Source organism: Cherax quadricarinatus, chromosome 10, assembly GCF_038502225.1.
Source record: "Cherax quadricarinatus isolate ZL_2023a chromosome 10, ASM3850222v1, whole genome shotgun sequence".
NCBI classification, from domain to species: domain Eukaryota; kingdom Metazoa; phylum Arthropoda; class Malacostraca; order Decapoda; family Parastacidae; genus Cherax; species Cherax quadricarinatus.
Window position 1 is genome coordinate 20,505,753 of NC_091301.1, and position 27,606 is coordinate 20,533,358.

General features: G+C 38.9%; 2 protein-coding genes across 7 annotated transcripts in view; both read right to left on the minus strand.

Moving 5' to 3' along the window:
• Positions 1 to 1,559: 1,559 nt before the first annotated feature.
• On the minus strand, positions 1,560 to 16,194 carry LOC128687987 (uncharacterized). Its single transcript, XM_053775633.2, has 6 exons — positions 16,049 to 16,194; positions 15,809 to 15,939; positions 11,782 to 11,953; positions 10,887 to 10,953; positions 9,369 to 9,484; positions 1,560 to 1,948 (listed from the first exon to the last, which is right to left on the minus strand). The coding sequence occupies exons 1-6, from the start codon at positions 16,104 to 16,106 to the stop codon at positions 1,716 to 1,718; spliced, it is 777 nt and encodes a 258-aa protein (XP_053631608.2). The 5' UTR covers positions 16,107 to 16,194; the 3' UTR covers positions 1,560 to 1,715.
• Positions 16,195 to 17,774: 1,580 nt separating this feature from the next.
• LOC128687989 (lithostathine-1-alpha) overlaps positions 17,775 to 27,606 on the minus strand; it is a 16,986-nt gene continuing 7,154 nt past the window's right edge. For 4 of the 6 annotated variants that reach the window (XM_070083697.1, XM_070083695.1, XM_070083698.1 and 1 more), the window contains exons 3-6: positions 27,226 to 27,400; positions 26,796 to 26,865; positions 20,155 to 20,270; positions 17,775 to 18,138 (exon numbers count right to left, since the gene is read on the minus strand). In XM_070083697.1, the coding sequence (XP_069939798.1) occupies positions 17,897 to 18,138; positions 20,155 to 20,270; positions 26,796 to 26,865; positions 27,226 to 27,400 (603 nt within the window). In that variant the 3' untranslated portion in view covers positions 17,775 to 17,896. The remainder of the gene's footprint in view (positions 18,139 to 20,154; positions 20,271 to 26,795; positions 26,866 to 27,225; positions 27,401 to 27,606) is intronic. The other 2 variants (XM_070083696.1, XM_070083700.1) reach the window with 1 other exon arrangement.

Genomic DNA, 27,606 nt, shown 5'->3' on the forward strand with positions numbered 1-27,606 from the left:
CCAACCATGGCGGTCCCCCGCCTACCAGCTCCTCCGGTGTTGTGTCTTCCGGTATCACCTCCATCTCTAATTCGTTTGCTGTTTTACCCTCTGAAACTCCCACCTCCTTACCTACTTCCACCCCTTTTCTCCCCTCACGTCTGATTCCCTTTCCACCTAGCTGTTTATAACCACAGCACTATTTTCTACCCTACTGCGCTGTATAACCCATGTCGGTTTAGCGCTTTCAATGATTATAGTCATAATAATTCTAAGCCTGGTGGTGGAGATGGTTGAGCGTCGGACTCTCAATTTACAGACTGCGGTTCGCGCTCCCTTGTCCATCTTTACATATGGACAAAAGGGAGCCAGGTGTAAAGCTCAGCTCAGAAACGAATAAAAGCTATAAATGATGAAATTTGGTATATTTGTGAGGAGAATTAGTGTCTCTATCTTGCGATCGTAATCTTCGTCTACTTGGGTTTAACAATATAAGAGCATAAGAACATAAGAAAGAAGGAACACTGCAACAGGCCTACTGACCCATGCAGAGCAGGTCCTTGTCCCCCCCCGGATTAGCCCAGTGACCCCCCCGGATTAGCCCAATGACCCCCCCGGATTAGCCCAATGACCCACCCAGTCTGGTCACCTCCACTCAAGGATGGAGCACGGCACCAGACCCAGCAGCACAAGTTAGTCTGGTCTAACTCACACCCACCCACACTCGGGAGTTTGTTCCACTCATCCACGACTCTGTTACCAAACCAGTGCTTTCCTATATCCTTCCTGAATCTGAATTTTTCCAACTTGAAACCATTGCTGCGAGTTTAGGCTTCGCATAATATATGATTTACAAATATGTGTGCATTAGACGTAATTGAGTGGAATGAAGTGGTCCATGGGAATTGAATGCTTCTGATGAATGAAGTGGGCCATGGGAGTTGAATGTTGCTGATGAATGAAGTGGTCCATGGGAGTTGAATGTTGCTGATGAATGAAGAGTGATATATAAAGAGACTTCAAACAACCGGTTGATGGACTGTACTCTTAAAACTGGAAAGGAGAAATTTTTCTTCCATGATCCAACCGTGGCGTCTATGCAAATTAGGAAAAGCAAATACAGGGAGGCCCCGCTTTTCAGCACTTCGCTGTACAGCGCTTCGCCAATGCAGTGGTTTTCAATTATTCCCATTCTTCATTTAAGGTAAGTAATGCATGTACTGTGTATGAATTTTTTTAGGCCTAGCTCTATTGCTCACTTGATATATGATGATGGAAACATGTTATCAGGCTTTTATATGCATTTGAAAGTGATATGTTCCACTTCACAGCAGTAGCCCAGACCCTAACCTGCTGTACAAGCGGGGCCCACCTGTAAACAAGTGATAGTAACAGTTTTCTTCACTCTACCTTGGTAGAGCTCTGTTTTATTTAAATTATATCCACGCTTATTAATGCCATAATTTTGCTAATTTTGGACAAAGTTGGTTGACTGAGTGACAGTCAACCAACGACACTTTTAATTTATTTCCAGGAAGGTGAACGACGTTGAGAGGAAATTCGTTAATGAATCCAGATAATGCAGTTTTATATATATTTATTCCCATAAATAGATTGAAACAGTAATGTTTTGAAAGAAGCAATTAGTGCATTAATGCATATATGTGAGAACATACTTCAATCTTTGTTATCCTGTTTTAATTGGCTAATAATTTACAATGTCTCCATTATTTATTTCAGGTAGCGACGGAAAATTCCTCGCAGATGAAGGGTCCGTGAGAAGTGCAACTGTAATCAAAAAAATACCCTGTGTATTGCTGCAGGGCCAAGCAGTTCAGAGTTGTATTAAGCAGAGGGTGTCCAGGATACCAGAATGGGGTACTCACAGGTACAGTACCACCGGTTAACCAGTGCCAGTCGCTTTCTTCATATGAATCAGTGCCACCTATCCAGTGCCACAGTGGGCTATCTACAGTGAAAAGTAAATTTTAAATAAATGAGACTTCATAATCTATGCAAATCAAAGTTGTTCGAAAGAAATTAGGACATGAGAGAGTAATATTAGTTTGTAAAGTGAACAAAACTACACACAAACACACCATCCGTGCAACCACATATAGGTAAATACACACACACACACACACACACACACACACACACACACACACACACACACACACACACACACACACACACACACAATAAAAGAAGGCAAAGTATCAGTTAGTTTCGCCTACACAGTAGGCTTCTTCCCTTGAATACAGAGGAGACAACAGTAACAGTCTCCTCCATTTACAACTGAAGAAGCCTATTGTGCATGTGAAAAGTTTCGGAATGAAGATACCTAATAGTTGCACATTTGTCTTACATAACTACTTATCGGTATTGTATACCATAGTTATATAATTATACAGTATTCGATAATATAACGAATGTAAAAATGCTAACTGGGGAGAAACATTGATTGCAGTTCAGTAAATGTCCTAAAATATTGCATGTTTTTCCCACTTGATATAAAGAACTCCATTAGTACTAGTTATACAACTTTTTTTTTTTATATATTTTATTTAAAATACAGTATACATTATACGTGTAAGCAAACATGTCACTAAACCAATCAACATATAACAACAAAATTAAAGTACAACATACGTATACACAATCAAAAAAGAAAAAGAAACTTCACACAGGTGTACCAACAACATATCCAGAGAATCTACTTCAGCACACTTAAACATCTTATGCCAAGTTTTATATACAAAACAATTCTTAAAGGTAAAAACCTCACCACATAACATTAAAACCTATACATCCACCCCCCACCAAAGGTACATTTATAAAGTCGTACATATGTGCTCTGGAAGTAAAAGGTACCCCCCCCCCTCTCATCAAATATCAACAAAACATTGACATACTATAAGAGCGCAGGATACTACTTGCTCTAAGTAACAGTTATGTAAACTTTGCCTAGCATACAAGGATAATATACTCTATATCTCAACACGGGTGCAATCCACCCAAGACTTCTTCATACACTATATACCCTATAGCAGTATTAATACATAATATACACCGCTACTTGAACTTATTTGCATACCTGATCCAACAAAGTCATCTAAAAATGTGTATTTACACAAAATCAATATACATTTTTATATTACCTTACATATACTCTTATATGTGACTTTAAACATTAAAATAGCAAAGGGAAACCAACAGCGTGTACTTAAAATATATAACACTACCCTGCACATACAGTGTCACACGACATGTACTATATAATCTTAACCAGGCCACTGAAACATTATATGTTAGGCCTTATGTGCCAAAATACAATCTCGCATAATATAAAACTGTACCACGTTACTCATTACAGCTATTTAAACTTCGAACCTTCAGATATACAGAAATTGTGTCTTACAGAACGCATCCAACAAGAAGGAAAACCCCGGACTTTGTATAACAGCATATTCAATACAGTCATATGGCATACCTTAGTAACACCATGTAGTATGTGCTTTCTATAACATCTTTGAAGACAATCTCACAATAACGAACAGTCATTCTCACGCACACAAAAACTTTAAGATTCTACCCTTTCATTCACCTTGTATACACACAATGATGTAGTGCTCCAATACATTACGTACATATACTATCCAAAATCTTCACAACATAAAGGGAACACATGTGTAAAAACACCACCCACACCACACTCACTACTCAGGAAAAGCATAAATGTATCAGTGCAAATCCAGTCACACACTTTAAAATCCATCCACACATCTCCGCTCCAGAAACTAGCCCGTCGCTACCCCTTTACACTTAAATCCCGTAAATCCTTTAACTTAAAACTCCGGTATCCCTCAGTAAACACTGTCTCCCACCTTCCCCCATAAAGATCCCTATTGCGACACTTAGTTCTATAAATGGTGGCCGCTAACACCTTTATTCTTTCATCCACACCCACCTCCCTCACACCCACCTCCCTCACACCCACCTCCCTCACACCCACCTCCCTCACACCCACCTCCCTCACACCCACCTCCCTCACACCCACCTCCCTCACACCCACCTCCCTCACACCCACCTCCCCCATAGCCCAAGACGTATAAATAAAATCAGTAACCACATACGCAACCGCATTCACCACCATCTGACTCATCCCACCTATATCTAAACTTAACACCCTTAACACCTGTAACCCTTCCCCACCCACTAACCTAACTACCCTACCTAACCATACCCTCACAGCTTCTAGACAATTAAAAAATACACAGCATGAAAAATAGTCTCGGAACATCCACACGCTTTGCACTCCCCACCCTCCCTTAGTCTCCTATTAAATAACACAACACCAGACGGCAAGATTCCATGTAGAAACCTAAACATTACCTCCCTCACACCTGGTTTAATACGCAATTGCCGTAAACATTTCCAGATATTCCCCCACGCATACATGGGGTATGCCCCCTCAACTGCCGCCACCAATGACCCACCCCCCACCCTCTCTAGAATCCTCAATTTAAGGCGCTTCGGATCCCTCACCGTCATTAAAACCCTCAACATGGCCTCACCAATCATTAAATCCTTACCCCCCCACCATCGTTGCATATCCATACGCAGTTTTTCTAGCCCCCCTCTCCTCGCCCCCACCTCCCTCAAATACCCTCGTTTTAGATACACACTCATCATACGCTTTTCTAAAGGTATAAGCCCCAGCCCCCCCTGGCTAACGAGAAGCATCACCACCCCTCTACTTAGCCAGTCACAACCCGATCCCCATATAAATCTGAAAATCCCATGTTGCAACCGTTGCACCTCTCGCCGCCTCAGTGGGTATATTGCCACCACGTGCCATATCTTACTATACAACAGGACGTTCGTCACAATGACCCTCTGATGCAACGTTAGCTGCGCCGTCCTCAAACCACCCAATCTTTTCACTACCCAATCCACATTGCGCATCGAATTTACCTCTCGTGCGACCCTATCATTCTTAGCGTACACTATCCCACAAATCAATAGCTGATCCACCACACTCCACCCGCGCCCTACAGTCCCACCTCTATTTACGTTACTGCCACATTAATTTCCATCCCAGTAGCCACGCCAAACACATCTACCACCTTTCCTACCTTGTGTAAATCCTTCTCATCCCTCACCAATACAGTTGTATCATCCACATAACCCACAATCCCCGGCTGACCCTCTCGTTCATTACTAACCCCTCCACTTGCGATACTCCACCTAACTGCCCTATAAAAGGGATCCTGGAGGCACGCAAACAATATTTGCGATAGAGGGCAACCCTGTCGCAAACCCCTTCCCATCTGAATGTTAACACCTAGCCTTCCATTAACCTGTACTCTCATAGATGCTCCCTGATACAATGTTTTCGCCCAAGATATAATTTCCTTCCCGAATCCCTGCCAACGCATGAACCTCCATAACGCATCCCTCTCCACACTATCGTAAGCAGCTCGCCAATCCAATGCCAACACACCCCCACCCCCCAACTCCCCCCTCTGTTCTATAAAACTTCTAAGAACTCCATGCCCTTCATACATTGTCCTACCCGGTACCCCATATTGTCCTCTGTCAATTACGTTACCTATCACCTTTTTTATTCTATTCCCTAATATCCGTGCAAATAACTTATAATCGCCACACATAAGCGATATTGCTCGGTAATCCTCTACCGTAGTCTGTCCACCTTTCGGAACTAATACCACGACAGCAGTCCTTTGCTGCTCCCCCATTTCCCCATCATCCTTCATTACATTGAATAACCTAACTAAAAATCTTCTCAATACTTCCCAATTCCTAACGTAAAAATCATTAGGCAACCTATCTACACCTGGCGCCTTACCTAAACTTGCACCAGACAAAGCGTGCGAAATCTCACTTTCCGTGATCGGACCTTCTAATGTTACCCTATCTATACCATCAATCTCACATTGCACGAAATCTCCCATTTCCTTTAAAGCCTCATCTCGAATACCTCCGTTTTGTGCATATGACCTAAACCATGCATCTAGATAACCACTCATACCCTCTGTCGTCACTAATACCTGCCCCTCTCTATACCCTTCCATCCCCACATGAACAGTTAATCCCATCATCTCCGTCGCCACTCTTCTCTTACGCTGTCTCCTCAACACGCATGCCGAAGGCCTGTCACCCCATAACACCTCTTCCAGCCCACCCAAAACTCGCACGCCATCAAATCTTTCATTTTGCAAATCCCTGATACGCTCCTTTGATCCCTCAATATCGTCCACCGGATAACTAGCACTCCCACGCTCGTAGCAAGCTCTCAACTGCCCCTCAAGATAAGATTGGTACCCATACTTCAACCTGTTATATTCCCTCCCACTACGAATATAAAATTCCTTAATACGAGATTTCGCCACAGAGTCCCACCAACTAACCAGTTCACTATTCCCAGGCGCCTCCGCCACCAACTCCTCCCACAATTGAACAAATGACTGTCGAGACTCTTCTTCCTGCAACAACTTTACATTCAACTTCCAAAACCCCTTACACCTTCTTGGCAACCCCTCCCAACCTATATCCACCAAAACACCCCTGTGATCAGAAAATACTACGTCCATTACCCTCACACTATGTATTACGACTGTCCTAGGCACGTATAATCGATCGAGCCTAGCCGCATACCCACGCTTAATAAATGTGTGCTCCACCACCTCACCTCCCTCAACATCTGTCAATCCTACCCCGGATAACAATTCTCCCAATATCCTCAAACAATGCCCTGCCCCCCTCGGTTCAACATCCTTACTCCTTATCACACAGTTCCAGTCACCTCCTATCACAGCAACCCCTGGCAATCCACGCAAATAATATACCAGAACGTCCCTCACGAATTTATTCTTTATCCTCACATCTCCCTCTGCTGGGCCATACACACACACACCAACGTCATCTGTACCTGACCCCATAACCCATCCACACGAATCACCCTCCCCTCTCCCCCCTCACTATGCCTGACAACCAACGGGCTAGTTTCTTTCACCAAAATGGCCACACCTCCTTTCAATCTGACTGCATGCTCAACATACACATTATACCCATCCACCTTCAACTCATAACCCGGTCTATAATTGTGTTCCTGCAAGAACACAACGTCAACATCATGACGCACCAAATATTCCCTAAACCACTCACACTTTCTCTGAGACCTCAAGCCATTGATGTTCAATGTCAGGCACTTAAAACCGACAAAGGGGGTTTCCCTCTTGACACTACCGACTTATCACCTGATCGTTTCATTGCATCTTTTTCCCTCCCCCCCCCTTTCTGGCCACCCTTACCCAACCCCTGCCCCTGGGCGCCACTTGAACCTCTCCGCATGGCTTCCGCCCATGTTTTCTTCCCAGGTCGTTGTGCGGGCGTAAGCACGTCGTCAGAATCAGAAAGCACTGCTGCGCGCTTTCGCGTCGTACCCTCGACCTGCATCAAGTCATCCAGCTCAGTGCCATGATGAACCTCCACCTCCACAGTTCTCACCAACTGGGCATCCTTACGACACACTTCAGGCCGGGCTGGCATCACCACGCCCTCCTCAACTGCAGACCCATGATCCAGGTCTGTACCAACATCCTGACAAGGACTCTCATTACCCAAAATGTTCTCAAACGTCGACACTATCGTCTTTTCCGCGTCGCTACCATTCGCTTCCGCGATGACCTCGTCCAGCACTTGTACAACGTCCAGGGAAGTGATGTCGTCCCCCCGTGTAGACCCTGCCATCTCCTTTTCTTCGGCCCTCTCAACCTCCTCACTCCATGTCAAACTCTGCTCAGGCAGAGTCGAAAATAGTTGATCATGATCCTCTCTCCTTTCCTCCACATCTCGTCGTTGCTGCTGGTCCTTATCACCACGTCTTCTTTCACATTGCGCAGCCAGGTGATCATACGACCCGCACAAACGGCAAGTGCTTTGCTGCCCAGCGTATGTTACAAAAACCTGAGTCCTGAAATCTTCCATCACCACGTACGATGGAATTGGATGTCTGAGCGTCATCTTGACAGAGAATGCACCCTCAGGTATCCCCATATACGGGCCAGCTGACCACCTTCCTGCAGTGATCGTATGTATTGTGCCGTATTTACACATAATGAACCGGATGTCAGATGCATCCGCCTCGAACGGCACATTCCTGATCTTAACCCATGTGTAATAGCTGGACACATCATGCAGCCTCACCGTCACAGCATGATTAACTGGTATGGCCACCTCTTGAAACTTATTCACAACTGCCTCATACACAGTCGCCGAACTAAATTTTACAAAAATCCTCTTCGTACCGTTCAGTGCCAGTCCACAAATCTCCTCATTGGCTATTCCGTAGGTATCTCTGATGATTGCAGGCAAAAGCAACTCCATTGATGGCCCCGTTACAGCTCCACTGGTTAATTCAATGCAGACAGTATTTACCCTGCGCCGGCGAGCCTGCGGCATGTTGGTGAAAATAATACTGCCACCAGACAACTCCAGGGGGCAGAAGCAGCACACGTCCTCTCCACTCAAGGGTTAAGAGACAAATGACTAGTTATACAACTATGACGGTGTCGGGAATATTTGCCTCTGAACAGTGACACACTTTCCTGATCTCAAGTACCAGTTAATCGTCAGGCTACCTTGAGCACTGATGATTAAGACACGTGTAATAGTTCGGTATCTTTACCGTGGAAACGTTTCGCCTACACAGTAGGCTTCTTCAGTGAAACAAAGGCATTAGGTGTAGTAGTGAAATGAAGATGATGTAATCAGTCCTTCAGTCTTAGTTGGTAGACTGATTACACTTGTAGTTAGATGTTCATGCAGCTCAGTACACTCATTTCAAGAAAGGCCCACAAACAATTTAGCTGAGACAGCTCAATCATTGACATGATTGCTGCAGATATGACGTAGGCTGCAACAACTGAACAGATTTCTCACCTCTCAGTCATGCCAATTTCATTCCTTTCCTAGAACTTTCTTTTAGTAGTCCTCATTTCTATGCCTTGTCCGCCCGTATGTCGTTAGTCAAACCGAATACAAGTGCATTTGCTATAAGCTGGAAGCGTTTCGCAACTTCTCTTCGGTTATGCTGTGGGTTCAGTCCCTGGATTTCTGAATATAACTGATACTTTTTTGACTGATGTTATATAAGTATCAGTTACTTCTATACCTGATATCATAGAAATAACAAAGGATTTTCCAATTTTTTTCAACTCACCCCAGAACGCTTGAACTAGATGGGAAGTTTTCTACGTCAGCGGATAAACTGCCCCAAGCTATTGGAGTTCCGAGTAATTCCCAATAATATTTTAATTACTAATTACTAATCGTTTCAAATAGGCCATGAAGCATAATCTTACATTCCAAGAGGATGTGTTGATGAATATCACCAAGTTGCTCACAGCTGTCCACTGTTGCCAGATCTGAGTTGTATTCTGAACTGCTCAGGCTCCTGCAGTAGTCTTTGGCATCATTCCTGAAAAATTTAAACTAGAAAACACCAAATATGGCAATATTTTTTCTCCGTAATATTGTCCTCTCTTATTAAACATGACGCACGAAATTTTTCTAATTTAAGTGTCTGAATGTATAAGATGATAAGTCTTTCTGATGAAGAGTTTTGCTTAAATTGTAAAGGAAATGGCAATATTAATATTTTCCTTATGAGGTTCTTCGGAATAATTTCCTGTTTAGTCTTATATTTGTAGTTTTTTTTCGTTGTGACCTAACCTCTCCTAAACTACCCTAACCCAACCTAATCTGACCTAACCTACCCTAACCTAACCTAATGTACTCTAATCTATGTGAAGACTAGAGGGGTGTCTGTGGGTTATGACTGATTAGGTTAGTGATCCAATCAAGTAAGTTAAGGAATTCAACCCAGAAACCTGCCGTCCCATTTCTGTCTACCTGAATTCTTACCTCTAGATTAGGCATGGGGCAGTATGTAGTAGGCTGGTTGCAGATATGTTAAATCTCTGGTGGGCTGGAGGCTGTGGTAGCACCTCGGCCTCAGTAAAGTGCTAGGAATATGCATTCAAGGTACAGTATCATTGATACTTCAGCAGGGAATCCCCGAGAAGCCTTTGTCCATGAGGGAAGCTACAAATTAGTATAATAGATAATAGTGAAGAGGTCTAATTCGCATTGTAATGTGTTGGTCAAATGATAGAGTACTCTGCACCTAGGCCTGTCATAAGTTGTCCTAATTAACTAGGCTGTAAATTGGTCTGCACAACTGGGCAGCTCATGGTCACCGGCTTCACTCGCGCACAGGGTTTATGGTGACTAAGTCAGGTAGGCAGGAGCGGGTCGCTCTGCAGGCAGTGGGAATTCCTGGCTGGTTAAAACAAGTGTCCAATGTTCACAGTCGTGTAGGTTATGAGAGGTACTAAGCTAAATTACTCTATGTTTAACTCTAACTTAGCTAAAATACGTATAAGTAATAGTGTATTATATTACTCTATGGAGGTTTCTTTACTAGATTAGGCTTATAAATTAAGAGTGTATAAACAAATGTGGCACAAACGAGTAGGCATACGTGGGTCACTGCTCGTCCCCCTCCTTCACCCCCACTTAAAGAAGTCTTGGAAATCAGCCTGTTCAATGATTTCCCACAACCTCTCTCTCTTTACGTATATATATATATATATATATATATATATATATATATATATATATATATATATATATATATATATATATATATATATATATATATATATATATATATATATATATATATATATATAAAAGAGAGAGAGAGAGTGTGTGTGTGTGGTGTGGTGGCAGGGCAGTGTTCAGAGTTAAATTCTCGACTTGTTGGGCAGAGAGATACATGAACTAAAGTAATTATACAGTAGTCTACAATAACTCACCAGTTCATATAACCCTCGTGGAAGTATAAGCACTCGTTGCCAACAATTACGAAGGGGGAGTGACATGCTGGCGACACAACAACATGATTATTTGAAAGAATAAAATGTATATTAGAAGGACGTTTGTATAACTTTTATTTTTATTTCACATGATTCTTTCAGTAGTTCAAACAGATCTGAAATAGAAGTATACATTTGAACTTATATATAAAAGTCTATACAATACAAAAGATTAAAAGACCTATAAGATGTGAATTTCTTGTATTAATCTCACACAGAACAAATGATGCCAAGTTATTCTTCTCACAGATTACAAGTCATCTACACATTTTTCGTCAGTACAGTTCATTAAAGATTTAATATTTCCTACTTTATTACTGTGTATCTAAGCAACAATAATACATTTTTAGTCTTATTTTTACAATTTTTTTAGACATTCTTTACAAGAACGGGGTGAGGAAAATGAGTGAGACCTTGCAAGGAGGAAGAGATCCCTTGATGTTATGTAAGGACTCTTGATCCGCTCCTCGGATCAAATCTGATTACCTCCTATTACGAAGATGTATAACAGTTATAGGTTCAGCGCTTCCTCTTATATATAATAATACTAAGAGTGTGAGGGCTGCACCAACCTCAAAACCCTTGAGTGTTATCAGTTAGAGTGTGATAGTGTAAAAATAATTTTATATACGAATAATTTTTTTTTTCACAATTTTACTGTTTTCATCATCTCTGAAGCGAGAAACATTAACAATCTCAAAACAATTAAAAATGATAAACTATGTTGTATATATCAACATTATCAAAGTTTTAAATCAATTCAGGCCAGTGTTAGGAAACAGAGATTTCCCTCTATCTGTGTAGTATAAGAGAGATGATAGACATATTAACTCACCTGCGAGTGTCTTGATACCACGTAATTCACGGCCGTCAGCAAGGAACACTCTGCACGTCCACTCTCCAGAGTCCTCAATGCTTACAGAGTCTATAACGATACCGCACTGATTGTCTGTTAGGTCCTCAGGCGCTCTCATCCCTGGATGAACGCCTTTGTGGACAGCCGTGGCCTGTCGGAATTGTTATGGTGTCATTTTTATCAACATCTGTGGTGAAGACAAGCTCACTTGTCAACCTTAGTTATGAGAAACTCTATACTCATGAGTAAGACATACTGTGCACACCTTATTAGCTGCAAGGATTTGTATTGTCTTTATATAGTTGGCGTAACATCTCTACTGCTTATCAATAGCTGTGTTTTTATTAAAAACTTTAGGTACAACCCTCATTATTCAGTTACAATTATATATATAAATATATATATATATATATATATATATATATATATATATATATATATATATATATATATATATATATATATATATATATATATATATCATTATTATTATTATAATTTCAACATTGATAAATTAGACACATGTGCAACTCTTGGGTATCTTTATTAAGGAAACGTTTCGCCACACATTGGCTTCATCAGTCCATACACAGGAGAAGCTTGAAGAATAGCAGGAGAATGAGGTAATCAGTCCCTCAACCTTAAGTCGATGTGGTCAGTCCATCAATCTTGAGTAGATTGATGGACTGATCACATCGACTCAAGGTTGAGAGACTGATTACCTCATTCTCCTGCTATTCTTCAAGCTTCTCCTGTGTATGGACTGATGAAGCCACTGTGTGGCGAAACATTTCTTTAATAAAGATACCCAAGAGTTGCACATGTGTCTAATTTATCAACGTGTCGGTTCTGTGAACCATTCATCTACAATTTCAACATTAATCGGGAAGCGCTAAACCCATAACGCTCATACATCGACCGGGAAATGGGACGTAAACAGGGTTGATGTGAGAAAGAGAATGGAGCCTCTAAATCTTTGAATCACAGGTACAGCCACAGATTCTAAGTTCTTTTCTTCTTTGGTGGGTAATAGTTTCACATCTTTGATTCGTGTAGTAGTGTTGTTGTGCTATATTATATTGACGTCTGACGTTTTATTTTACATATCGTGTCGCTAACAATGCTTGTCCACAATATCGTATTATCGTACCGTATACGTAGTCTCTTAATTTAGAACAAATATTGCAATTCCCTTTTCATGTTATTTGTAAGGATTTTTTTAAAATCATTTATATGATTTTATGATTTTATGATTTATATATATATATATATATATATATATATATATATATATATATATATATATATATATATATATATATATATATATATATATATATATATATATATATATATATATATATATATATATATATATATATATATATATATATATATATATATATATATATATATATACATATATATATATATATATTATAAAATATTAATATATAGGGAAGTACCACCTCTATAGCTGGAATGGGGACCCTCATCCTCAGAGAAGACAATAAACGTACCTCAGGGAAAACTCAAGGTTCTCCCTGGAGCTGTTTGAATATTTTCTTCTTCTTCCACCCCCTATATATTTTATATTCTATGTGAACATTTATTAATAAACAGAATACATTTACAGAAAAAACATAAAAATGAATACAATGGCACAATGTATTAAAGATCATGAATTTCCTCCAGCTCCTCCGAGGCTGGACGCAAGCCAAGTATGCAGCAAGCATTTCCCCTCTGGATGGCTACGCTGAGGCGCTGGAACATGAAAGTGGCTGCCCTTGGGTCCCTTGTGGTGTCGATGAGTCTGGAACCCAATTCTTTAAGGAAACGTGTGGTATTTTTTCCCCATGATCACAAGGTCTCTGATCCCACTGGGACAAATTGATACTGTTGGCTAATGTCCCTGTACTTGCTGATTTTGTACTCCTCCGTGTGGTCAGCAACTCCTCCCTGTCGCCCCACACTGTGATGGATATAGGTGTCAGCCAGTGTGGACACACAGGTATAGTCCCATGCTAAGAGCTTGCCATTCTTCCAAGGATAGATTGTGATCCCGTCGGGGCAGTTTGCTGGGTTGTTGGTATTGTTGGCTGCTAGTGATCAGGGCTCCCTCTCGGCTGGGCATCCAGCTGTAGCAAGGGTTCTCTTAATGATGTCGTTGACCTCATTGTGTCTTGCATGCCAGCCCTTGGTTTTGGAACAGTTAAGACCATGTAGACCGTATTGGTCTGCTTGTGCTTCGCCGCAAATACACGTATATTCTGTGTGAATTGGGGCAGCAAGGCGCAGAGCCTTATCGGCATTCCCATTGCCGATATGTGAATTGTTTGGAGGAAGTCCCCTGAGTGAGGTGCGCTCACAGCCTGGAGACGGGCAATCTGCCTATCTGATGTTGCAGCCCTAAGCATGTTGGCAAGCACCTTTTCAGCAATCGGGCCATATATATATAATTTATTTCATGTCATACACCATCACACAGATTCAATACATATCATTATCCAAAAGATCAGAAAAAAATAAAAAAATCATAAAATCATATAAATGACTTAAAAAAAATCCTTACAAATAACATGAAAAGGGAATTGCAATATTTGTTCTAAATTAAGAGACTACGTATACGGTACGGTAATACGATATTGTGGACAAGTATTGTAAGCGACACGATATGTAAAATAAAACGTCAGAAGTCAATATAATATAGCACAACAACACTACTACACGAATCAAAGATGTGAAACTATTACCCACCAAAGAAGAAAGGAACTTAGAATCTGTGGTTGTACCTGTGATTCAAAGATTTAGAGGCTCCCTTCTCTTTCTCACATCAACCCTGTTTACGTCCCATTTCCTGGTAGATGTATGAGCGTTATGGGTTTAGCGCTTCCCGATTAATGTTGAAATAATAATAATAATAATAATAATAATAATAATAATAATAATAATAATAATAATAATAATAATAATAAAAATAATAAAAATAATATATATATATATATATATATATATATATATATATATATATATATATATATATATATATATATATATATATATATATATATATATATATATATATATATTTATATATATATATATATATATATATATATATATATATATATATATATATATATATATATATATATATATATATATATATATATATATATATTTATAATAATAAAAGTATTTCATTAGAATTACTCGCATTGCCACACTTACAAAAATCGCTGTAAATAAAGTATCTGGCAAATTGCAGTTTCGAGCACCATGCACCGTTAGAAGTTGTTAAAAGTATGAGTATTTGGTTGGACCTCTACAACACATCACTATGAGTTTCACAAGTTTGCTGAACTCTGAGAAATATTATGTGCATCAAGGTGTAACATCATGAGCCGGATAACAATCTGGACATTTTCTTTCACTAATGCATAAACTTTCGGACAAATATTGCAAAATATCTAAACATTTATGATAGCTTTAGTTATGAGACAGTTATACTAAAAATGTCCAATACCGATTACGTGAAACAAAGACTTCAATACTGTCTTGTGTACAGAAGGTGTAGAAGTAGGTTCTGCAAAGAAAGCGATAAAGATATGTATATGATTGGTGTGGAAGAGTTGAGAATTGAAAAGTCAGTTCCCCGAATAAAGGGGTTTATAACCACTTGTCCACTTGTCGAGGTCAGTGTCTAGACGTTGTCTCTTGTCAAGGATATTAAAAGTAACGTCATAACAATTAGAATAATTTTACAAAATCCTTTTATTTTTTTTAGAAAGAATTGTTAAGAAACAGAATGTAATACAGATATATCTTATATGGTGAAGATGACATTTTAGCAGCACAATAAATTCCTAAAACCTCAGCAATATTATCAAAATATGCGACATCTCTTCCATGCAGCTGAACACAGTGTGAGTTCTAGTGAGATATATTACCATTAATATAACATCTCTAATATATTATTTATGGAAACAGCAAAGCTTTACGGTACCTGGAAACTCCTGCCATTCTCATGGTCCCAGATACAGAAACTGAATTCTTGCTTGACACCGCAAGAGAGAGTAAGCGATTCCCCAGGGGTTGCCTTTACCTCGGCGGCGTCGAAGATGAGGGAGGCGTTTACTGTAGTAGAAGAGAGGTACGAGTATCAGCACGACTCATGTTTACATGCACACACATGTTGTCCACTGAGTTCATACATGCTGTGCGATTCTATACTGACAATACTCACCTGACGCCATCACCAACGACAGCACAATTATACTCAAAGCGTAGCTCATGTTAACCATTTCTTAATAACTCCGTGAGTATAGCTCTTGCTGCGTCAGTGGAAATTATATACCCACTGTCGGCGGCGGTGCTAGAAGCCAGGTGTTTGGTTTTCATTGGCCAGGTCGATAACAAGAAAAACACTATCACTTTACATCACTAGTTTCTCGAATGCATGATAAGAGGCGAAATTTACTTTACAGATAATCATCAACAACTGGAGATGGTCCCATGACATGCATTTGTTTGGTAAACAGTTGCTGCCTCCTCGGCAGGTACAGTCGTCCGTAGATAAATATTTATAGCATTCGAGAGAGCTATGTTTAATGATAACTCCATAGTTTTGTGGATTCTCAAAGTATATGTGCTTCTGTACTGTAAACAAATTTAGCGTCGGAATCACTATGAAAATTACGAGCAGAAATCTGGAACTTATATTCTCTATGAGATCCTTTGTAACCGTTCACGGCTGTATGATAGTGAGTGCGTCCTCCAAACATAAGATCATTTTCGGCTAGATGCATTCTTCAGGCGCTGAATCCTTAAAGGAATAAAAAAAAATTAGCTAGGATAATCAGAAAATGTATTAGGATCAAGTCAATACGGGATTTTTTTTATTCTTAAGTCTGGCAGTTACCAAGCAGAACGAGAAGAAACACATTACAGTAGCTAAAAAATAGGTATTATTGTAACAACGTTCTCACACGTTCTCGCACTCACGAGCGATAATTAATTAAATAAACGAGAAGTGGATATTTATTTAAGTGAAACTTCTATGTTTCATATTCATATGCTTTTGTTTAAATCATTCTTGACAGTTGAATTTATCTAATTTTGAAGTGACGCTGTTTTATATTTTGTTTTGTGAACAACAGTCTGCGTAAAATTAGCAATAATGCTGAAACTACTCAAGGGTAGGGAAGCTAGGTCAGAATAAAACAGGGCTATATGGGTAAGGATGCTGAAGTCAGTAATCATACAGAGCTACATGGGAGGATGGGGTGCTGAAGTCAACACTCCTTTCCTATGCTGACCATGAGATGGTCAGCTTTGTCTCTGTGGTTTTCACAGCAGTTTTGAGGTTGTGTACCTTACAGACAAATTGTGTCCTGGGATTCTAGTTAAGAGGTCAAAAAAAGTTTAATCAACACAGACTTTTCTGCAGCCTCCACATGGTATGTGAAGGTTGCAGGTGCCAAGAGGTGTGACTTGGGCCTAGACATAGAGCTGATAGTTCAAGAGGAGACGTTTTTTACGTTGCAAATATTATGTTCTGATGGGGCAATGATTTCAACGGTAGGGTTAGTAGGGGAAAAAGTCAATACCTGTATAGCACTATTTCTGCTGGGCAATTAGCTGTATCATTAGGCCCAGAAATATCGTAGGCAAATTGACTTTTGGAAATTCTGAAAGTGGATCCAGTACATCAATTATGGATCATAATTGTTACGCCTTTCTGCAAAGGCAGATGATAAATATGGATTCTTTGTTTCCTGTTTTGTTGAGAAACGGTCGATGAGTTAAAATAATTATTAGTTAATTTGTATGCTCACTTATTAATATATATGTATGGTATATTTTTGCAGAGTTGAGCAACTGAATGACATTGACAGAGTCGATGAAAGTTTTAATTAATTCCAGGCTAGGTGAACTATGTTGAGGGAAAGTCTGTTAATGAATATACATAATACAGTTTTATACATATTTATTTCTATATAGATTTCAAGAGAGCAACTATACGAAGGTATAAAATAAAACAATATTATAATATACTTTTTTTAGCATACTGAAACTTGGTTAAAGAATTCTTTTATTTATAACTTGTAGTTATGGGAACTTCCTCACAGAGGAAGGGTCCAATATTTTCACAATCGTAATCATAATAGTACCCGTAGTCTTCTTCCAAGCACAAGCAATTCGCAGTCGTATCTATTAAAGGGTGTCCAGGATACCAGAAGGGTACACTGCTGGGCACAGTGTCGCCGTTTACCCAGTGCCAGTTGCTTTCTTCATTCATATCAGAACCACCAATCCAGTGCCAGACTGGTTCATCTACAGAGTGTAAAATTATTTAAAATTAACATATATCAAATTTTGTATGTAAACAAGAAGCATATACAACACTCACACATTTATTATAATAAATGTGTGAAATTAGCCTAGAGTCATCCACACCATCGTGTGTCCTTGGGTAGGGAGTACCACATCCAGTTCCGCTGGATGCCCTACTCTTAAGGATCGTATGGTCCAGTGGATTAGGGCGTCATGCGTTTTCGCCCACCATGGGGCAGGCCAAAGCAGCATATATATATATATATATATATATATATATATATATATATATATATATATATATATATATATATATATAAGTTTTTCTTCTCTTTTTTAGTAAATGTCTACAGGAGAAGGGGTTACTAGCCCATTGTTCCCGGCATTTTAGTCGCCTCATACGACACGCATGGCTTACGGAGGAAAGATTCTTTTCCACTTCCCCATGGACAATAGAAGAAATAAAGAAGAACAAGAGCTATGTAGAAAAAGGAGAAAAACCTAGATGTATGTATATATATATATGCATGTGCATGTCTGTGAAGTGTGACCAAAGTGTAAGTTGGAGTAGCAAGATATCCCTGTTATCTAGCGTGTTTATGAGACAGAAAAAGACACCAGCAATCCTACCATCATGCAAAACAGTTACAGGTTTCTGTTTCACAGTCATCTGGCAGGACGGTAGTACTTCCCTGGGTGGTTGCTGTCTACCAACCTACTACCTGAAGGAGGGGTGTTAATGTTGCAGTTTAAAAACTGTAGTGTAAAGCACCCTTCTGGCAAGACAGTGATGGAGTGAATGATGGTGAAAGTTTTTCTTTTTCGGGCCACCCTGCCTTGGTGGGAATCGGTCAGTGTGACAATAAAAATAATAATAATAATAATAATATATATATATATATATATATATATATATATATATATATATATATATATATATATATATATATATATATATATATATATATATATTTATATATATATATATATATAAATCAGAAAAATCTTGTAGCCTGTTGGCACAGCACTCTTTATTGACGATGTAGGTTTAGTAATTAGTAAAAGTGAAAATTTGCCGAAACGATTAAGGTTGTGTTTGAAAATTTCTCAGTACTTTAAATAAAAATCTCAGATTTCTCATGAAAGTTGACTCCTGTCAATACTTCCAGTTATGTGCTGTTGAGAATATTACTTCCAACCCTTTCTCGTAATGATTATGATGTTAATTAAGCAAATATTGCACGTAATTGGCGACGGATCACTCCTGGTTTGATATCACTGAGAATATGATGCCTGGTCTAGCTAAAAAATACAACTCAGTATGGATCTTACTGCTGCATCATTATAAAAGCTGCATACTTGTCTCTATGGCTAAGGGTATGAACATACAAGAGCCCATAAATCTTGCATCGGCACACCAGTGTACAATAAATTTTTAACCACCAAAGTAGGTTTTAATCTTCCAAACCCAATAGGTTTATTGAATTTAGAAAAAATATTAAATTCTAACTGATTTGTCTATAATGAGATTCACAACTGTAATTCAAAAGGCTGAATAGGTTCGGAAATTATCGAGTGGCCAGTCACCTTCTAAGTACACAACCCCGTTTCCTTCCAAGATGCTTCAGAATTATGCAGAGGCATAAACTGGATGTAACTAGCAACTATATCATTCACTTCATTTGTTGTGGGCGGGTATGGTTTATATCTTATTATTTTTTCCATCCTTCCATATATCTGTCATCACTCTTGATTAATTAATGTTGTGTCTCTCTGACATTATTGCTATCTGCTAAGGATCCTACGATACTTTTCATGGAAGGTTAAGTAACTTTAGTCTGTTGAAAACAATCACTTTCACAGGAAATTCAGCGGCAAATCTACTCCGAGTGTGCATACGTGTTTCATAACCATTACTCTTTAGCCAAATTATTATTCAAGTTAAATCATCTCTAACTCTTGTAAATATTCATCCGAAAATAAGGTAGAAAAATACATGAAAAAGCATGATCTTACAGGTCATGAGGATGAACTGACGGATAATTCCAAGTTGGTCGCAGCTGTCCACTGTAGCCAGATCTACGGTATATTCTGAAGTGCTCATGCCACGACAGTAGTCCCTTGCGTTGTGCCTAAACAAACAATATTGCTAGGTCAGAGGGAATGTTGTTTAATACTCAGTCATCGGCAGCAGTTATTGGCATCATTCCAGAAGAATATAAAATTCTTATTAGGAAACATACATTGACAACAAGAGGAAACTGTTTTTCACGATTTACCCTAATATTCCAGCGGTCTCCTGTTAAGCATTGTGCATAATATACGCACGTCGAATCTAAGTTCTGGTATCTTTTACCTGGACGCTTTTCTAGTTCAAAATTTAGTACAAGGCTGACAAGGCGAGTGCATTTTTTTACACAAATAAGATTTATTCTTTGAACAAAGCAACTAACCAAACACAGGCTGAATAAACTATTATAATCTTAGTTTCTGTGTTCATTAACTAAGCGACTCATGCCTTAAGCTTCGTAACAAAAAAAAATTTGTTTTCCCTCAAAAGAATCTACATTATAACTTTTATTTAGTTCTCGATAACACTGGTATCGGTCATTAAATGTGTTATGGGCAAGGCATTATATTTTCTTACATAAAAAATAATGAATATTAAGAGGTTATCGATTATGAGTTATATTCAACATATTAATTACCATTTACAATGATAAACTCTAGAAAGCTGTAATGTATAAGGACTCAATTATATGACTGAAGATTATATAATTCAAAGAAAATATAAATAAACTAATTATAGTCATAATGACCTTGTTCCATGACTGTATGTGTTTGTGTGTGACTGTGTACTCGCCTACCTATTTAAGGTTGTAGGGGTCGATTCATAGCTCCTGGTTCCGCCTCTTCGATGGTCGCTATTAAGTCCACTCTCTCCCATCTCCATGAGCTTTATCGAACTCCTCTTAAACCTATGTATGGATCCTGCCTTCACTACATCACTCCAGATTGTTCCACTTTCTGACAACTCTGTGATTGAAGAAATACTTCCTAACATCCCTGTGACTCATCTGAGTTTTTAAAACTTCTAGTTGTGTCCCCTTGTTACTGTGTTCAATCTCTGGTGCCGTATTCTCCAATATGGGCTTGAAGTACACGGTGTACCGAGTCTTGAATGATTCCTTACTCAGGTGTCAAAACGCTATTCTTAGGTTTACCAGGCGCTCATATGCTGCACCAATTATTTGGTTGATATGCACCTCGGATGTGCTCGGAATTATACTCACCCCAAGAACCTTTTCCTTTCAGTTGTCTCTATTTTAAACGTTGTACGAATAGTTGTTTTTCTTAAATAAATGTTTTAATTAATATATTTTTCACTGTTATATATTGTTCAGAGTTTGGTTTATAATCTTTTCACTTTGGTTACATACAGTAAGCATAAAATATTATTGATAAGAATTTCCACTATGGCAAAACGCTCAGTGCTTTTAACGCCATGATGCGCATGGTTGGTTAGTATATTAAAGACTCTTGACTGCACGAGGTTCATTAAGGCTTCATTTCACCTGTAACTCACCAATTATTAAATTTTAAATTCATAAAATTGGAGCAACAACAAACTCTCTCTTATTTTTTTCTCCTAATATCAATCTCTCTCTCTCTCTTTATATATATATATATATATATATATATATATATATATATATATATATATATATATATATATATATATATATATATATATATATGCATATATATATATATATATATATATATATATATATATATATATATATATATATATATATATATATATATATATATATATATATATATATATATATATGCATATATATATATATATATATAAATATATATATATATATATATATATGCATATATATATATATATATATATATATATAAATATATATATATATATATATATATATATATATATATATATATATATATATATATATATGCATATATATATATATATATATATAAATATATATATATATATATATTTATTTTTATTATTATCACACTGGCCGATTCCCACCAAGGCAGGGTGGCCCGAAAAAGAAAAACCTTCACCATCATTCACTCCATCACTGTCTTGCCAGAAGGGTGCTTTACACTACAGTTTTTAAACTGCAACATTAACACCCCTCCTTCAGAGTGCAGGCACTGTACTTCCCATCTCCAGGACTCAAGTCCGGCCTGCCGGTTTCCCTGAATCCCTTCATAAATGTTACTTTGCTCACACTCCAACAGCACGTCAAGTATTAAAAACCATTTGTCTCCATTCACTCCTATCAAACACGCTCACGCATGCCTGCTGGAAGTCCAAGCCCCTCGCACACAAAACCTCCCTTACCCCCTCCCTCCAACCCTTCCTAGGCCGACCCCTACCCCGCCTTCCTTCCACTACAGACTGATACACTCTTGAAGTCATTCTGTTTCGCTCCATTCTCTCTACATGTCCGAACCACCTCAACAACCCTTCCTCAGCCCTCTGGACAACAGTTTTGGTAATCCCGCACCCCCTCCTAACTTCCAAACTACGAATTCTCTGCATTATATTCACACCACACATTGCCCTCAGACATGACATCTCCACTGCCTCCAGCCTTCTCCTCGCTGCAACATTCATCACCCACGCTTCACACCCATATAAGAGCGTTGGTAAAACTATACTCTCATACATTCCCCTCTTTGCCTCCAAGGACAAAGTTCTTTGTCTCCACAGACTCCTAAGTGCACCACTCACTCTTTTTCCCTCATCAATTCTATGATTCACCTCATCTTTCATAGACCCATCCGCTGACACGTCCACTCCCAAATATCTGAATACGTTCACCTCCTCCATACTCTCTCCCTCCAATCTGATATTCAATCTTTCATCACCTAATCTTTTTGTTATCCTCATAACCTTACTCTTTCCTGTATTCACCTTTAATTTTCTTCTTTTGCACACCCTACCAAATTCATCCACCAATCTCTGCAACTTCTCTTCAGAATCTCCCAAGAGCACAGTGTCATCAGCAAAGAGCAGCTGTGACAACTCCCACTTTGTGTGTGATTCTTTATCTTTTAACTCCACGCCTCTTGCCAAGACCCTCGCATTTACTTCTCTTACAACCCCATCTATAAATATATTAAACAACCACGGTGACATCACACATCCTTGTCTAAGGCCTACTTTTACTGGGAAAAAATTTCCCTCTTTCCTACATACTCTAACTTGAGCCTCACTATCCTCGTAAAAACTCTTCACTGCTTTCAGTAACCTACCTCCTACACCATACACTTGCAACATCTGCCACATTTCCCCCCTATCCACCCTGTCATACGCCTTTTCCAAATCCATAAATGCCACAAAGACCTCTTTAGCCTTATCTAAATACTGTTCACTTATATGTTTCACTGTAAACACCTGGTCCACACACCCCCTACCTTTCCTAAAGCCTCCTTGTTCATCTGCTATCCTATTCTCCGTCTTACTCTTAATTCTTTCAATTATAACTCTACCATACACTTTACCAGGTACACTCAACAGACTTATCCCCCTATAATTTTTGCACTCTCTTTTATCCCCTTTGCCTTTATACAAAGGAACTATGCATGCTCTCTGCCAATCCCTAGGTACCTTACCCTCTTCCATACATTTATTAAATAATTGCACCAACCACTCCAAAACTATATCCCCACCTGCTTTTAACATTTCTATCTTTATCCCATCAATCCCGGCTGCCTTACCCCCTTTCATTTTACCTACTGCCTCACGAACTTCCCCCACACTCACAACTGGCTCTTCCTCACTCCTACAAGATGTTATTCCTCCTTGCCCTATACACGAAATCACAGCTTCCCTATCTTCATCAACATTTAACAATTCCTCAAAATATTCCCTCCATCTTCCCAATACCTCTAACTCTCCATTTAATAACTCTCCTCTCCTATTTTTAACTGACAAATCCATTTGTTCTCTAGGCTTTCTTAACTTGTTAATCTCACTCCAAAACTTTTTCTTATTTTCAACAAAATTTGTTGATAACATCTCACCCACTCTCTCATTTGCTCTCTTTTTACATTGCTTCACCACTCTCTTAACCTCTCTCTTTTTCTCCATATACTCTTCCCTCCTTGCATCACTTCTACTTTGTAAAAACTTCTCATATGCTAACTTTTTCTCCCTTACTACTCTCTTTACATCATCATTCCACCAATCGCTCCTCTTCCCTCCTGCACCCACTTTCCTGTAACCACAAACTTCTGCTGAACACTCTAACACTACATTTTTAAACCTACCCCATACCTCTTCGACCCCATTGCCTATGCTCTCATTAGCCCATCTATCCTCCAATAGCTGTTTATATCTTACCCTAACTGCCTCCTCTTTTAGTTTATAAACCTTCACCTCTCTCTTCCCTGATGCTTCTATTCTCCTTGTATCCCATCTACCTTTTACTCTCAGTGTAGCTACAACTAGAAAGTGATCTGATATATCTGTGGCCCCTCTATAAACATGTACATCCTGAAGTCTACTCAACAGTCTTTTATCTACCAATACATAATCCAACAAACTACTGTCATTTCGCCCTACATCATATCGTGTATACTTATTTATCCTCTTTTTCTTAAAATATGTATTACCTATAACTAAACCCCTTTCTATACAAAGTTCAATCAAAGGGCTCCCATTATCATTTACACCTGGCACCCCAAACTTACCTACCACACCCTCTCTAAAAGTTTCTCCTACTTTAGCATTCAGGTCCCCTACCACAATTACTCTCTCACTTGGTTCAAAGGCTCCTATACATTCACTTAACATCTCCCAAAATCTCTCTCTCTCCTCTGCATTCCTCTCTTCTCCAGGTGCATACACGCTTATTATAACCCACTTCTCGCATCCAACCTTTACTTTAATCCACATAATTCTTGAATTTACACATTCATATTCTCTTTTCTCCTTCCATAACTGATCATTTAACATTACTGCTACCCCTTCCTTTGCTCTAACTCTCTCAGATACTCCAGATTTAATCCCATTTATTTCCCCCCACTGAAACTCTCCTACCCCCTTCAGCTTTGTTTCGCTTAGGGCCAGGACATCCAACTTCTTTTCATTCATAACATCAGCAATCATCTGTTTCTTGTCATCCGCACTACATCCACGCACATTTAAGCAACCCAGTTTTATAAAGTTTTTCTTCTTCTCTTTTTTAGTAAATGTATACAGGAGAAGGGGTTACTAGCCCATTGCTCCCGGCATTTTAGTCGCCTCATACGACACGCATGGCTTACGGAGGAAAGATTCTTTTTCCACTTCCCCATGGACAATAGAAGAAATAAAAAAAAGAACAAGAGCTATTTAGAAAAAGGAGAAAAACCTAGATGTATGTATATATATATATGCATGTGCGTGTCTGTGAAGTGTGACCAAAGTGTAAGTAGGAGTAGCAAGATATCCCTGTTATCTTAGCGTGTTTATGAGACAGAAAAAGAAACCAGCAATCCTACCATCATGCAAAACAGTTACAGGTTTTTGTTTCACAGTCATCTGGCAGGACGGTAGTACTTCCCTGGGTGGTTGCTGTCTACCAACCTACTACATATATATATATATATATATATATATATATATATATATATATATATATATATATATATATATATATAGAGAGAGAGAGAGAGAGAGAGAGATTGGTTTCAAAGAGAAAAAAAGAGAAAGAGAATGTTTGCTTTAGCCCAAGTTTTATGGATTAAAATTTTAATAATTGGTGATTTACAGGTGAAATGAAGCCTTAATGATCATATTATAAATATACATGTGTTTATTCACATATATTTATTATATACACACTCGCGTGCCCACACACACACACATACACATACATTTTTACCCCTGAGTGTATACACTAGAACAATGCGTCCCTCAGGTAACAAGCAAAGATATGCATGATAACATCATAGATGATAGCAACTGGAAAGATATGGTAAAAGTGTCCCCTAAGTATTTTAGCCTAATTGGACTTCATCAGAGAGAATGAAATAAATGCCAAGATAATCCGGTATACAAAGGAGTGTGTGGAATTCCTCACTAGTTAACCATCACGTGATGTCACTCTGCAATATATTACGTGGCTCGGAATATGTGGCGCCTTTTAAGTTTACCCGCTCATTATCCCTTACCCTTTTTTTCCACATTGAAGCATAGTAATTATTTATAATTTGTATATGCATACAAAACCGATGGTTTTAAATCTAAAAAATACACACTACAAGATGGAACATTGAAGAACTTTAACGTGAAACTCTTAAGAATCCATCGATTAATTTAATAAGACCAAATAGTTTAAAAATACCATTTATACTGTGCGATGAGGTATTGCTCTGCTTTGCAGTGCTCTGATATATTTGCGTAAATTATAAATATTTGGAAAAAGAAGGTACAAATATAACTAGGTGAGTATAGTTCAGTAGCGTGTCAGTCTTTCAATTAGAGGAAGAATGATAGTTCCCCTACCACTCCCACTCACCAGTGGCTCAAGGGCCGACAGTACCCACTCACAAGTGGCTCAAGGGCTAACAATACCCACTCACCAGTTTCTCAAGGGCCGACAGTACCTACTCACCAGTTTTTAGAAAACTCGTGAAAGTAGAAGCAGCCGCCGCCTACAGCTGTGAAGGGGGTGTGACACGCTGCTGAGACATCGACATGAGTTAGTATAAATATTTATCAAATTTAATCAGACATTTATGCCAGTTATGCTACAAAAAAATGGTTTAAAAATCATAGTAAATGCAACGAGATTAACTTGGTCATATATAATGCAAATCGAAATAACTTATAGACTCAAAATCTCTGAAGCTAAACAGGTTCAACTTTCACTTCATTACAATATATATGTGCCATAATCCATTTGTTCACAATCACTTAACAAAATTTAGCGTGATTTTAAGCTTCGTTATCCCGCTAACAAGTTAAGTCAATAACTTGTAAGGTGCACGTGTCACTCCATTTGTGATTTAAAAAGAAGCGTTAAAATGTATATATGTACATACCTGTGACTGTTTTGGTCATGTGAAATTCCGTGCCACGGTCGGCGAGGAAAACACTGCACGTCCATGCTCCTGAGTCCTCGGTACTGACAGATTCGATGTTGATGCCGCACTGGTTGTCTGTAAGGTTCCGCGGCGCACTCATCCCTGGGTGAGCACCGGCGTGGACATCCTCAACCTACCGGGATTGTGGTGAAGACAGCAGTTTTTATCAACAGTTATGGTTGGGGAATGCTCAGGTGAGGCATGATCAGGTGAAGGGCATGCTCAGGTGAGGGGATGATCAGGTGAGGGCATGCTAAGGTGAGGGCATACTCAGGTGAGGCATACTGAGGTCCCACTGTGAACCCGCCTCCTCCTGCTTCAACTCATCTCACCGCAGTA

Bases quoted from the DNA above. Each gene is read 5' to 3' on its own strand.
- LOC128687987 (XM_053775633.2), bottom strand. From the start codon at position 16,106: ATGGTTAACATGAGCTACGCTTTGAGTATAATTGTGCTGTCGTTGGTG. The intron at 9,485-10,886 runs GTGAGTTATTGT...TAAATTTTTCAG, and splicing joins CACGAGGGTTATATGAACTG to GAATGATGCCAAAGACTACT. The intron at 1,949-9,368 runs GTAAGATTATGC...TTTTCACTGTAG, and splicing joins TCAACACATCCTCTTGGAAT to ATAGCCCACTGTGGCACTGG.